The following is a 14,815-nucleotide window of genomic DNA, read 5'->3' as shown; positions in this document are numbered from 1 at the left end:
TAGGTGTACTGTATGTTTTTTAAGGTGAAAATAAAGTGAGGTTTGTATTTTGTTGTTAGAGGGATGGAGAAAAATGTACTGGTAATGTTAACAGGGGTATGTAATTTTATTCTAGATTCCAGCTTGTATTGGAGTTTTAACATGTTTGGTATAGTAGTGTTTAATGGGGGAGTTATTTTATTTAAAGTATGACAGTTCATCATTAATCTTTACTTTTAAATAATAATTTTAATTATAAATTTATTTTAATAATTAAAAAGGGTACTGTTTGATATAGTAGTATTTAATGGTGGAGTTATTTTATTTAAGGCATGATAATATTAAAGTTAATAGTTTTAAAATAATAAAAATGTTAATAATAAATTTATTTTAATAATAAAAATATAAATTTAATTTAAATAATCAATAATAAAATAATATTATTTTAATAAAATATATACAATGTGTTACAGAAACATTAAAACAGAATGCCCTCAACATCCTTTGTGGTGCCCAAGAAAGGAAAATGCTCCCCCTACCAAGACCAGGTCAGGAAATAGAGCTGAAGGGGGGATCTGTAAATGACAACACCCACTTTGTTTTTCATTATTCTCATTATTTAAATTATTTTTCAAGTTTTCAAGTAATTTTTCCCCACCTGTTGGTGGGTGTTTCCCTCAGGCTGTTGTAAGACATGACACAAAGATGTTCCCAGGGCTGGAGACCCTGTCAGAGCTGGGGGTGCATCCCTGGAGAGGAGAAGGCTCCAGGGAGAGGAGAAGGATCCAGCACATTCCAGGGCCTAAGGGGCTCCAGGAGAGATACCTGGGATAAGGGATGGAAGGACAGCACCCAGGGAATGGCTCCCACTGCCAGAGGGCAGCCATGGATGGGATCTTGGCAATGAGGAATTCCTGCCTGGGCTGGGATTGCCAGAGCAGCTGGGGCTGCCCCTGCATCCCTGCAGTGTCCCAGGCCAGGTTGGGCACTGGGGCTGGAGCAGCCTGGGACAGGGGGAGGTGGCCCTGGAATGTCTCTTCCAACCCAAACCATTCCCTGGATCTCTGAGGGCACCAGGGGAACAGTCTGAGGAAGAAAGCAGAGGGTCCTGATGGAAACCTCAGTGCCAGCTCACAAAAACCTTCCAAAGGTCTCTCCTCACCCCCTCCCTGTACTGGCAGCATTAATTACACACTGGCTTATTGAACAGAACTTCCCTCTGCTCCAAGAAAAGTCATTCTTGTGGTTTTATAACCTCAGCACAAATTTCAAACTCCTATTTCTTTTTGCAAGGTCTTCAGGTGGTTTGATACAGGGATGCTTTTAAGTTAAAGCAGCTCAAGTTTGACAAACTTTAGATTAACCACTCACATTTTCCCCAGTTAGGTCGTGCCCCTTGATTTCAATTGGTTCTCACGAAAGTTTTCTGCTAATTGCTGCTGAGTGAAGAATTCATCTTGCTGCTCCTGAGGCTCATCTTGTTACAAAGGATGGTTTGAGAGAAGGAAAATAAGTTCTGAAATCTGGTGATCTTTGCCATCACGTCGGGATTTTTGGGTTTGTTTTGAAGGGGCTTAAATGCAACAGTGTGAAATAACCCTCACAGAACAGTCATAATTTAGGGGAAAATGAATCAGGGATGGGAACTGTAAGAGAAACAGCATTTTTACCACAGACCTTTCCTCCTCCTCCTCCTCCTGGCATCATTTGTGCAAGCAGGTATAATTTCAGTGACCTCTTTCATTCCACACAAACAATAAAAGCCTCTTTGGGGGTGCTGCCCCTAGAAACCAGCAGGATTTTCTCACCTTCATCCCACTCTGTGGGAAAGGTGAGTCCACTTAAAAGCTGAGGAGGGAACAAGTGCAAAACCCCCCCCCAAAAAGGTACAGGGAGTTCACAGAGACAATAATGAACATAATTACAGTTAGTTATTGTTTGCTCTACTCACAACCCTACTTTACAATGCTCCTGCCAGCAGAGCTGCTTTATGGGATGTCTTTTTCATGCAGCAAACCTTTTCATAAATCAAAGCCTCAAAGCAATACCAGGCAGTTTCTCCTGCAGCCTGTTTGAAAATAAAAGTTAACACCGAGCCCTGGCTGTTATCAATCTTCATAAATGTGTCCATGATACAGCAAATCTGTTCCATATTACCCCAGCTCTGCTCTTAATGCATGCACAGGAGCAAACCCAGGGGCTTAATGGAGCTCCTAAATGCCTTGGAAGTGGGAGCCACGCTAAGTGGCAAGGGAAGTTTGAAAGGAATAACTGCTTTTCTCATTTCTTTCCATGCAGGATGAAATTATTCCCCTTCTAGCTTGAAAAATGTGTATATTGTGCTAGAACAAAACAAAATAGAGACCCCAGGAAAACGTGGGTCGTGTTCAAGGAACTGCAGTTAGAGAGGGAAATTATCAGGATTTCAGTCATTTCTTTTAGCACAGATCTGTGGGACTGAGGGGTTTTATATTCAGGCACTGAACTGAAAATCTGACAGAATTGATAGAATTAATGCATGGCACCCATACCCTCTGAAGGAGGAGAAGGGGGACCTGATCTGTATTAATTTGTATTTTCCAGAACCTGCAGGGGCTCCAGGAGAGCTGCAGAGGGGCTGGGGACAAGGGACAGCACCCAGGGAATGGCTCCCACTGCCAGAGGGCAGCCATGGATGGGATCTTGGCAATGAGGAATTCCTGGCTGGGCTGGGATTGCCAGAGCAGCTGGGGCTGCCCCTGCATCCCTGCAGTGTCCCAGGCCAGGCTGGGATGGTGGGATTGGAACGGGATGGGATTGAAGGTCCCTTCCCACCCAAACCATCCTGGGATCAAGGAGGCTCAGAATCCATCCCCAGGGATTTTTATGGAAGGTGGGGATGGAAAAGGGAAGGGAGACCCTTCCTGGAGTGCTGAGATTGCCAGTGAAGCCCAGATCCCAAAATTCCTTCCTAGAGCAGAGTCAGGGTGGGGATGGATCCAATGCCAGGCTGGGAGAGCTGGGAATGGAGGGAATTCCCTGGGAAAGGGAGAACTGGGGTGGGATTTTGGGAATGAGGAATTCCTGGCTGGGCTGGGATTGCCAGAGCAGCTGGGGCTGCCCCTGCATCCCTGCAGTGTCCCAGGCCAGGCTGGACACTGGGACAGGGGGAGGTGGCCCTGCCATGACAGGGCTGGAATTAAAAGCTCTTTAAGGTCCCTTCCCACCCAAACCATTCTGTGATCCTGTGACTGAAAGAAACCTAAATACTCATTTTACAAACGTTATTTGCCAAGTCTGACAGCCCTTTGCAGCCACCCCCATGATTTGAGATTATTCCCCCAAATATTTACTGCCCACTCTGCCTTCAAACTGTGATTTCCCTCAGGTGCAGTCCAAGCAGAATGGCTGTGGTGTATTTTTTTCCCTGATTTTCCAACACTACTGGAAAGGAGATTTAAAAAAAAGAGGGGAACCACATGTCATGTGGTAACAGAGATAACTGGTAGTTCATTCTTCACCCTGTACCCAGGAAAAGCCGAATTCTCCTTAAAAAAATCCCACCAGCAGCTCTGGGAAACATTCTCCCTTCCCCAAAGGCAGGAGCTGGAGGCTCCCAAGTGAGATTTGTAGGGTTTGATCCTACAGATGGCTTGGCCTCATTAAAAACATCCTTAGAAAAGGTATTTGTAAATCTCAGCCACAAAAGATTAGGAAATACAGAACAAATTAATACTCAAAAGGAGCTGCTGTGGGGTTTAACCTCCCAGCTTTAATGCTGTAATTGGGAAATCTGTGACTGGTGTTCAGAGGAAATCCCAACAAAGGATAAGGAATTAAATCAAGAGGTTTTATTCCTTGTTTGGAATAAACCTGGGGAGGGAGGGAGGCAGCCAGATGTGCCCTGGAATGCCAAACACACCAGGAGGAGCTGCTCATTCCTCAGGAGCAGCTCCCAAACCTGCAGCCAGAGCAGGGACTGTCCCCACCAGGGCATCCAGGAACTCTCCCAATCAGCAATGAGCTGATTCCCAGCACAAATATTTCTAAATAAATAAATAAACTATTTATAAATCCCCAAAGGAGAATCAGAATCAATCCCACTGCAGGCCAGCAAGGTGTGAGGACAGAGTTTCACTTGCTTCTTTCACAGGGAAGTCTTTCAAATGACTTTGGGTTTCTCTGTAAGCAGAAAATGCTTGAAAATGGAGATGCAGAAGATGCAGAAAATGCAGAAAATGCAAAAAATGCAAAAAATGGAGAAAAGCAGCAGTGGCTGAACACATTTCTCTTTCCAGCACATCCACCCTGAAGAGGAAAAGGACCTTCTGAATAGGGAAAGGACCTGCAGACCATAAAATCACAGAGTGGTTCAGCTTGGAAAAGACCTTAAAGATCATCAAGTTCATCCAGTTCCAACTCCCCTTCCACAGGCAAATTTTCCTTCAGAGTTATCCCACAATATCCTACAGAGTTATCCCCCACAACAATATCCTACAATAATTATCCTGTTCTACCTGTTCCCCCTCCCAAAAAATCTTTTATTTTACATGTAAATTCATAGAAAATTTAATTAAAAAATCCTACTCTCGACTTGGTGCTTTAGAAACATTAATTTTAAGATTGCTTTCTCCATTTTAAGATTGCTTTCTTAATTTTAACATTGCTTTCTCACAGAGTTATCCCACAATATCCTACACACTTATCCCACCCCATCCTACACAGTTAATTTTAAATATTTCTATTAATTCATAGAAAATTAAAAAAACTTCCAACTCCTGACTTGATGCTTTAGAAACATTAATTTTAAGATTGCTTTCTCCATTTTAAGATTGTTTTCTCACAGAGTTAACCCACAATATCCACAGTTATCCCACTCCATCCTACACAGTTATCCCCCACAACAATATCCTACAATAATTATCCTGTTCTACCTGTTTCCCCTCCCAAAAAATCTTTTATTTTAGATATTAGTTCATACAAAACTTCATAAAAAATCCTACTCCTGACTTGGTGCTTTAGAAACATTAATTTGAAGATTGCTTTCTCCATTAGAGAGAGTAAAGGATCTCACTGTGGGAAAAGCTGGGGATAGCCTGAGGGGAGATTTAATGAATGTATCCATGATTTCTAGAAAGTGGAAAAAAAAAGATTATGCCAAAGATGGAAAGAACTGCCTTGCCCTCTTTATTAATGTGCTAAATTTTGAATAATGGATTTTAAAAGTTAATGTAACTCTCAAAAAACACTGTCAGAGCTTCAGCCCTGCCTCCTGACCATGTTTAATTTCACATCAGAGCTCAGAGATGTCCATGAAAACACATCCCCACGGCCAGATCCTCTGTGAAAGACAAACACACAGATACTCCACCAGGATCCCCTTTGCTCTGAGGGATCTGCATCCAGCTCCAAATGCACATTCATGGACTGCACTGATCAAAGAGACAAGGTTAAACCCCTGAGTGGCTGCAGGGAAGCCCAAAGTTGAAGTGACAGTCCCAGGTAAGCACACTGCAAAGGGGCTTCAGGGAATTCTGAGATTCCAAAGGATCACTGAAGGGCCAAAGGATGCTCTGATTTATTTAGAGGTGCAGAGCAATGGAGACAGGGGAGCTGCTCCCACCAAAATCCCCTCTTGAAACTGCAACTGGGTGATTTTTAAGGTCCCTGGGTCAAAGCACAACCTCTTGTACAAAGCAGCAGAAAGTCCAAGAGAATTCTTGAGTGAGCTCTGCCCCTGCAGCAGAGGTGCATCCAAGCCCTGACTGAAAGAACAGAGCAAAGAAAAGAGTTTATTCAAAAGGAACAGGGTTTGGGATGGGCAGGATAAACAAGAGGCTGGAAAGATTTACAGAAGTCTCTTCACCAGTGTCTCTTGCCAGCTGAAGCAACTGTGTGCACTCAGAATCTGGGCTGGTTTCAGGCTAACAGGGGTGACAGCATCACTTCCATGCTGGAAAACTGCACCTGCACTTGGCTTGTGGAGCGAAATGTGTTTGAAACCACACACCTCTGCTTGAAGCACTTCAAAAACCTCTCCTGGGGGCAGCACAGCTGTGTGTGAAGAGGTGCAAGAGCAGAAAGAGGAGTGAGACCTTTGGGTACCTCTGTTGCTAAGAAAGGCTGAGTGGCTGAGCTGAGCTATGGCAGTGAATTCTTTAATTCCCAGCATCACCTACAAACAGCTCACACCTCTCTTGTTGGAATGCAAACCTCCCTGACTTCCTCAGAGAGAGATGAATGCAGGGGTTGAATTAAAGCCTTTAGAGAAATTTAAAATATATTAAGCCACACAGATATGAAGTAGAAGTGTAGGTTTAAGTAAGTGGAAATAAGTGTGAGTTATAGTTTTAAGTTAGTAGAAATATATTTTTTAAGTTCCTTAAGGAATTGTGTTAGCTAGTAAAGGCCCTAAGGCCTAGTTTAACTTAGCTTCAAACATAACAAAAACATAGCAGAACCTTGCCACTATAATAGATAGAATTATTCACATAAACAGATAAAATGACATGTGTAAATATGTAGAACTATTCATGTAGATAGATAAACTTATACATGATCATTTTGAGTAAGAAAACAGAATATTTGCATAAATAGAGAATGTTATATGTGTAGTTTTTTTGGCAAGAACTGACACTACTTTTGTGCTACTTTTGCACATTAGAATCAAGTTCAGATTGGTTCAGAATATTTTAGAATTGTGTTTTTTGCTGACTGGATGTTTTATGAATAAAATGCCCTGTAATGGGGGGCAAGAAACAACAACGAGAAGAAGAGAAGGAAGGAAGAACAACAAGAAGAAAAAAGAAGGAAAAAGGGCTGTGGTCCCTGCTGCTGCTGCTGGGGATGTTGGACTCTGTGCCAGGGAACAATTGTGCTGCTGCTGCTGTTCCTGCACAGAACCTGGCACTCCATGGCAGAGAGCAGCCCTGCAGCCCTGCAGCCCTGCAGCTGCTGCTCCAGCTCGGGACTCCACACCAGAAAGCTTTAGCAGGGACTGTTGGGAAGGATGAAAGTTTGCCAAGAAGGTTTCACAGGTATGTGTGCTTGGCAGAAAGGGCTCTGAATGGAGAATTTGAGAGTGAAATAGAGGTGGAAGCAAGTTTTGATATAGAAGAAGAGTAGATGTGTAAATTGAGGTTTGCTGAGCCAGTCTTGCTGGACAACTAAAAAAGCAAAGGTTGAGTTGGAAAGAGGTTTTATGACAGAGCAAAGGATGAGCTGACCACAAACAAAAAGATGTTTTTACCAAGCAAAAAGATCCAACAGGCAAATAAGCCATGTCCATGTGGCAAGTAGAAAAAAGTTTAGTTATCTGGCTGGTTAATTTTCACTTGCTCAGAATATCAAAGTTAGCAGTTGTGTCATCTCGGTTTTGATCAATCTGCCTGGTTCCATCTGGGAAATCTGGAAATACCTGGTGGTTCTTGGTTTGTTATCACCAAACAGATATTTTCCATTTCTGCTGTAGCTTGTTCATTCTTTGAAGGGTGTACTCTAAGATTACAAGGAGGAATTTTAAGAATTTTTCACTGCAAGAAAACTGAAAATCAACTTTAAGCTTAAACTGTGCCATAGTGACTGATGTGATTGGAGAGCATTCACAATAATATGGTAATGACAGTGGTTCTGGTAGGCTACAGGTAAAAGTAAAGGTATTGATTGGTTCTTATGTATGAGATGCTCAGCAAAGAAAAATTTATAATTCAATGTAACCAAAACCAAAGGGTCTCCAGGCCTGCCTGCAGCTGGAGCTGAGAGCTGTGGGTGTGGCTCTGTCACCCTGAACTTCTGTGACACCTTGGATACAATAAACTGCATTTTGTATCCAATAAACTGCATTTTGTATCCAATAAACTGCATTTTGGAGAGCCCCCTGAAGTCCTTTTTCTCTCCTCTCAGGCTCTTACTCTGGACTTTAACACCTTGAGCTCTTTGCCTTTGAGACTGATGCATTCATGCAATTAATTACTTTATAGCAACCAACAACTGCTCGTGTGTCTTTGAAGACCCCAGACCCAGTAACACCTCAACACTCCCTAAGGGATGTCAGGAGGGACCTGGGACCATCATCCACGTGACAAAAAAATCAAGGATACCACCAGCAACAGCATCATCAGGGTAAAACACCCTGCAGTGATCCTCTCTGACAAAACACCACCTATATTTGCTGTATTTGTAAAAGAACCCATGAATTCAGGAGGTCTCTGTGCAGAGCTCACTGCCCTTGGCTAAGCAAAAAAAGCTGAACTAAAGGCACAAAGCCTGCAGGATTTTTTGTAGCTTCCTATTTTCTGTTATTGCCAAAACAGTATGTGGTATTTCATAAATAACTGGTTATTTGTAGTTTTAACTTTAGGTTTTAAAAGCAGCTGCTTTTAATTCAGGGCAGGCTGGAGCAATTTGGTGTAAGGAAGGTGTCCCTGCCCATGGCAGGGGGAGGAATGGGATGAGCTTTAAGGTCCCTTCAACCCAAACCATTTTGGGAATCAATGATTTTATTTAAGGTGCAAACTGCAAGTCTGGTTCTGCACAAGGAGAAATAAAGCACAAATTCTTTGCCTGGCTCTCTGCACCACAGATTTCAATGTTACAGAGGTATGTGAGTGCAGCATGATGGTGACTGAAGATATTTGCATTAAGAATCTATCAATATTTTTAATTTACAGGCAGTGCAAGAGCCCTTCAAAAGTCACCATATGTGCCCCAACATCAGAAGGGTAACGAGGACAGAAAATAAAGCCACACTCCCCTGGACTCAATCCAAAGTCATCAATAAAAAGCTGATTTTCTCTCTACCCTGCTTTTTTTCCTCTCAGTGTCCAGAGAATTGGCACCACTGCTTTGTGAGACAATTATATCTGAATATCCAAGTGTTGCTGTTATTAATTGACTGTGGTTTCATCATGCTCCTTCTCAGCTTCACAGCTCACAACAGCATCAGTCAGAACACCCAGGAAATACTGGGAATATTTCAAATATTCACAGCTGAGCATCAAACAGAACTTCATGGGGGAGCTGTCCATGGCAGGGGTGGAACTGGATGATCTTTAAGTTCCTTCCCAGCTCAAACCACTCAGTGATTTTCTGATCATAACAATGCCTTAAATTTTATTTTCAGAAAACAATAAGGACCCCAGCTTTGTGATAGAGAAATCCTAATTAAAGGGTGATATGATATTGATGATTTGTCATTTATTCCCATTTATTCTATGGGAATTGATGGAGACAGTCATGTCCAAAAGATTCATAATAAAGGAACAAAGCCCCTTTAGAGGGGCTCAGAGATTCAGAGATTAATTGTGGAGGAGCTATTTGCAGAGTTTTTGAAGGAACAGTCTCAAGTAGTTTGACACAAATTTACACCACACACACACAGTAAAGGTGGGGGAGCTCAGACTTGGGAGCTAACTACAAAACTGTACTTTTTCTGCATTATTCTGGGATTCAGATTGAACACCCAACACTTCCAGCTGCATCCTTTGGATCACAGCTGTCACTGTCCAAGCAAACTTTAGGGAATTCATTCCATTATTGGGGGAAACCTCACCCCAAACTGATCACTCAATCCCACAGGAGGACTTGGTGTTTCCATCAATCTGGATTGCTGGGAATGAAGTTTTTCCCAAAAAAAACCCCAGCAGCAAGAAGCAATTCCATGCTGTCCACAAGAGTGGCAGAGCAGGAGAGGAATATCCAGGCAGAATATTTAGGAAAAAGCACGGCTGCACAGCTATGAACTCTAAATACACCACCAGAAATCAAAACCCACCAAAGATAAAAACATTTATTTTAGGCTGCCTTTGCCCTCTCTGCTTCTTAAATGAATAATGAAGATGTCACTTGGCTCCAGACACCACGGGGGAATAAAATGTCACCGCTGCAGCTGCCGAATTTCCCACTCCCAGCCCTCCAAATTAAGGAAAAAACCCACAAAACAAAGGGAGAATTTGATTAAGAAAAGTTCAAATCTTTGCCCAAAGCCCAGCTCTTCCTGTAAGGTTGCATTCTTCTCTTCTTGTGTAAACTCCTCATTAGAACAGAGCCATGCTCATAATGGAATAATTGGGGTTATAATGTAACTGTGGGAAGATAATTCCAGCTTCAGGAGGGGCAGCCTGGCCCTGTAATGTTGTTTTAATGTGATTTGGGGACTGCAGGAACTGCCTGAACCTGCTCATTTAGGATTTGATCAATGGGAATTAGGCTGGTAAAGAGATGAAGCATTTGATAATTCCCAATTTGATCAATGTGAATCGGGGCTTTGGTGGAGATAAAACATTCCTCATGGATATTTGGAATATCAGTTTAATGCAGGCAGCAATAAGAACTGCAGACACAAGATTTGCCAGGTCTCTGATCCAAAACCATGTGGGATATTTGTATTTTTCCCCTTTTAACAGGGTTTAATTATCCCTAAAGACTGATGAAGCTACAGTTGATGTAATTTCAGGGATTAAATGGAGGAAAGAAAATCCAGGAAATATGAAATATATAAAAACACCATCCACTTCTTGCTCTGGGAAGCGATGCAGCTTAAGAAGTGGAAGAAATTCAAGTTATAGCACTAAAACTGGGTACCTAATTCTAGACATGCCTAAAATAAAGTCAGACTATTTGCTAGTAACACCACAATTAGATCCATTAATCTTGCACTTGGAACCTGCAATCACAGGCAGCACATGGCTTTATGCATTAACAAAATTTAGCAGCTCAACCTTATTTAATTCTTCTTTTACAGCCAATTAAACAACTCTTTAAACACCACTGGAGCCTCTGTCCTCTCAATCCTCACGTGCAATTAAACTGCACATGAGAAGTGCCAAAAGAGCATCTTCAGGTCTCACTAAATCATTCCTCATTTATCCATCAAGTTCCATAAAAGAGGCAGTGATAAAATAACATCTCCTGCATTGAAACCTTCAATAAAAAGACAGGGTGTTTAAAAGGATTTTATGTAAGGGAAAAACCTTGAAATTGTAAAGTAATATTGGTATTTCAGGCACTTCATCAAATCTGCCACAATTTATGTGCATATTTCAGGCACCTTTTTCTTTCCTTTTGTTTTCTTGGAAGGCAATGGACCAATAGTGAATCCACTGATGTAAAAATTCCCAATAATTTTTAGGAAATTTGGTTTTGAGTGCAAAAGCAGCAGAGTGATTGCAGTGCTGCTATTACAGAGCAGTCAAATGGATGATTTCAATTTAAACCTTTAGTTTCTAGAAAATTAGGACAAGTCCAATCCCAACAAGTGTTAGGAATGTGAGTCCCTGCCCAAATCCTCCTCAGTAAATATTCCTTGATTTCTGCACCCTCTAAAATGGTTTTCTTCAATTTCTTTGATGCTCAGAACTGGCCTCTGCTCCATCAATCAGCTCCAAAAAGGAACCCAAAGAATTTCATTTACTTAGGAAATCCTTTATGTATCAGGAGGAAAAACCCAACCCCAATCCCACCTCAAACCCACCCAGAGCTCTTCAGCACAACTTCAAATCCCACCAAAAGCTCCTTTTGGAATAATGCATGTGAAATGAGGCAAACATTTGATTTACAGAGCTGAAAATATCCCCCTGTAACAGAGGAAGGAGACACCCAGGTGGGAATTTCATCCCAACCTTCCTGGATTTCCAGACATGATGGAAAACCCTCCAAATGATGTTTAAGTCAGACCTTGATCAATGGTCATCCTTGTCCCTCTTGTTTAAGGGACAGATGAATTTAGGGCTCAATGTCCTCTGACCATTAAACACTAAAAATTTTTATATATACACCCCAGAATATTCAACAATTCCTGCTGCTAAGAGATAAAATGAGGTTTTCTTATACTTTAAAATTTTATTTGTACCATTATCAGCAGCTCAGAAAGGATTTTTCTCTTCCTGCTCATCAAAAACCAAAACAAAACACAAACCAGAAGAAAATCCCTCCACAAATCTACAAAAATCGTGGCAGAATAATTCATTTTTCTGCAGCTTTTCTTGGTTAGAGGAGAGAATTGAGGTTGTAAAAAGTTCTGTGTCCTCACTAAAATGATAAATGGGCCCTGGAGCCTGAGGGATGCTGCAGCCCAAAGGGAAGGTCCAAGGCTAAGGGTCACTGTCACTTTGATCCATCAATTACCAGATCTTCACTTCACTTTCTTCAGCACTAATAAAAATTATTTAATCTGACCTTCACTGTTGAGGGCAGAGTGAAATTCCTCATTTAAATCTCTCCCATGGTGCCATTGTGATGCAAAGTTGGAATCTCATTTTTGGTGCTCCATCAAATCTATTTTTAGACTATTTCACGCTTCTTATCAACTATACATTAATAAATGTATACAAAGTGTGCATCCCATTTCTCTGCAGCTTATGGTTCCTATACATTGGCCTCCAAATTCTCCCAAATTCCCTCCTTTTAACAGCCAGGGGGACTGATAGGATCTGTGAGGGAGCAAAGGGGAATGATTGTGCATTTTAATGTGGTAAGGATCATCCAGCTGCCAGGAAAAAACAGGAGGAGGGACTCACTTGAAGCGAGCTGAGACTTCATCAGCAGCTTTTTGGTATTGCTCAGTGGTGACTTTGTAGAACTGGGCACTCTGGAGGAAAAAAAACAGAATAATTTCAGTTAGTGTCATTTATAGGCATGCTAAGATCTAGTCAATAAAGCTGATTTTGGATTTAAGCTGTTTCAAAAAACTGTCAAAACCCAACCATAAAATGACAGAGTTTCAGAAATCACTTTTTTTTTTGGGGTGCTTTTTTTAAAATAAGTGTGTCTTGATTATGCAAAAGGAATGGCTCTAGGGGAAGAAACTCTAAAGGGACATGAGGCAAGAATGCCATATTTAGCTCCTGGAGTCTTTGCAACTTCTTCATTAGAAATTAAACTCCAACTAGAGATTCCAGACTTGTCTGCAGTGCCCTGTGTGTGTTCCTCACACACATCTGCCCCCTGCCTCACAGGTGGCACTCGAGCCAAGCTTCAAAATCCCACAATAAATTAACAATGGCTGGAATTCCCCTTTTGCTCTTTGCCTTGAAAACACCTCTCCGAGGATTTCCTGGAATATTCCAAACTCCCAGATTGCTTCCATCAGTTGCTAATTTCAATTTTTAAAGCCAGGCAGCTTCAGAAGAAATTTTCATCTCCCCTAAACCCAGGGATGGCTTTGACTCAGTTCTACAAAATCATTCATTTCCAAAGTACAGCTGAGAGATGCTCACCAAGCCACAGAAATTTTCTAGGTGTGAAAATGCTGTGCCAGGGGAACCTCAGCTTTGATATTGGGGAAATTCCTTCCTGAAAAGGCTGGCCAGGCTTTGGAACAGCTGCAGGGGTGGAGTCCCCATCCCTGGAGGGATTTAAAGCCCTGTGGAGGTGGCACTTGGGGACACAGCTCAGTGGTGGCCTTGGCAGTGCTGGGAACAGTTGGATTTGATGACCTTAAAGGTCTTTTCCAGCCTGAAGAATTCTGTGGTGCTGCAGGCTGAGATAAATCACTGGAATGTTGTTTTGCTCCATGTCTCAATAACACAGAAGTGGCATTTTTCAGGAGGTTTTTATAGCCTGGGCACAGCTGGACCTCAGCTGTAATAACCAAGGCACCTGGCTGCCCAGCTGGAGGGAGAAAGCAAAGTTTGAGCAGCCCAAAACTTCTCTGAAATCATTTTCCTGGGAGTGCTGCTGCTGGTAACAGGGTGTGGAGAGCAAAAAGGTTGTGCTGGCACTTGCAAGAACTCTGGTGTAGCTTTGAGTCATGGGCATCCCAGGGAGTGATGTTAACATGGCAACAAAACCCTGACAATCCCACACTCTGTGATTACATCAAAACCAGCTGAATCCTTCTTTTAACAACCTGGACTTTATCCTGTGCTTTGGAGTTATTGATGCCTCAATATTGATTTGGCATCTTCCAAATATTTAACTTGTGTCAGGCTGAGGGAGCTGGGATTGCTCACTCTGGAAAGGAAAATGTTCTGGGAGAGCTCAGAGCCCCTGCAGGGACAGCAGCCAGGGAATGGCTCCCACTGCCAGAGGGCAGGCATGGATGGGATCTGGGCAATGAGGAATTCCTGCCTGGGCTGGGATTGCCAGAGCAGCTGGGGCTGCCCCTGCATCCCTGCAGTGTCCCAGGAAGGATTGGAGCACCCTGGGATAGGGGAGGTGTCCCTGGAATGAGCTTTGAGCTCCCTTCCCACCCAAACTGCTCTGGGACTCTGGGATTTGGGACACTCAGAATCCATCCCCAGGGATTTTGATGGAAAATGGGGAGAGAAAAGAGAGGAGAAGGGAAGGGAGACCCTTCATGGTTTCCTGAGATTCCAAGTGAAGCCCCTGGGGCCAGGAATGTCTTGGAGAGGAGATGGATCCAATGCCAGGCTGGGAGAGCTGGGAATACTCCCCTGGAGAAGGGAAGGCTCCAGGGAGAGCTTCCAGCACATTCCAGGGCCTGCAGGGGCTCCAGGAGAGCTGCAGAGGGACTGGGGACAAGGCCTGCAGGGACAGCACCCAGGGAATGGCTCCCACTGCCAGAGGGCAGCCATGGATGGGATCTTGGCAATGAGGAATTCCTGCCTGGGCTGGGATTGCCAGAGCAGCTGGGGCTGCCCCTGCATCCCTGCAGTGTCCCAGGCCAGGGTTTGGGGACCCCTGGGATGCTGTGAGCTGTCCCTGTCAGGGCCCTTTAAGGTCCCTCCCAACCCAAACCACTCCATGACTCCATAACACACATGGATGCCACAATCCCGGCCATGGGAAGCATCATTCCAATGTTAATTTTGGGTAAAATAAAGCAGTTTAGCTTCAGACATTGATGTATGGAAAAGCAATATGATGAAACCATTTTTAGGGGGGAAAAGAATGGAAA

General features: G+C 42.9%; 1 protein-coding gene across 1 annotated transcript in view; it reads right to left on the bottom strand.

Annotated features, from left to right (window-relative positions):
• CHCHD3 (coiled-coil-helix-coiled-coil-helix domain containing 3) overlaps positions 1–14,815 on the bottom strand; it is a 140,930-nt gene that overhangs the window by 14,577 nt on the left and 111,538 nt on the right. The window contains exon 6 of the mRNA XM_084205887.1: positions 12,474–12,544. Coding sequence (XP_084062013.1) covers positions 12,474–12,544 — 71 coding nt within the window. The remainder of the gene's footprint in view (positions 1–12,473; positions 12,545–14,815) is intronic.

The sequence above is a fragment of the Fringilla coelebs genome, assembly GCF_963513975.1.
Source record: "Fringilla coelebs genome assembly, chromosome: 5".
Lineage (NCBI taxonomy): Eukaryota > Metazoa > Chordata > Aves > Passeriformes > Fringillidae > Fringilla > Fringilla coelebs.
Note: the sequence above shows the minus strand (reverse complement) of the source record. Positions and strands in the feature narration are given on the sequence as shown.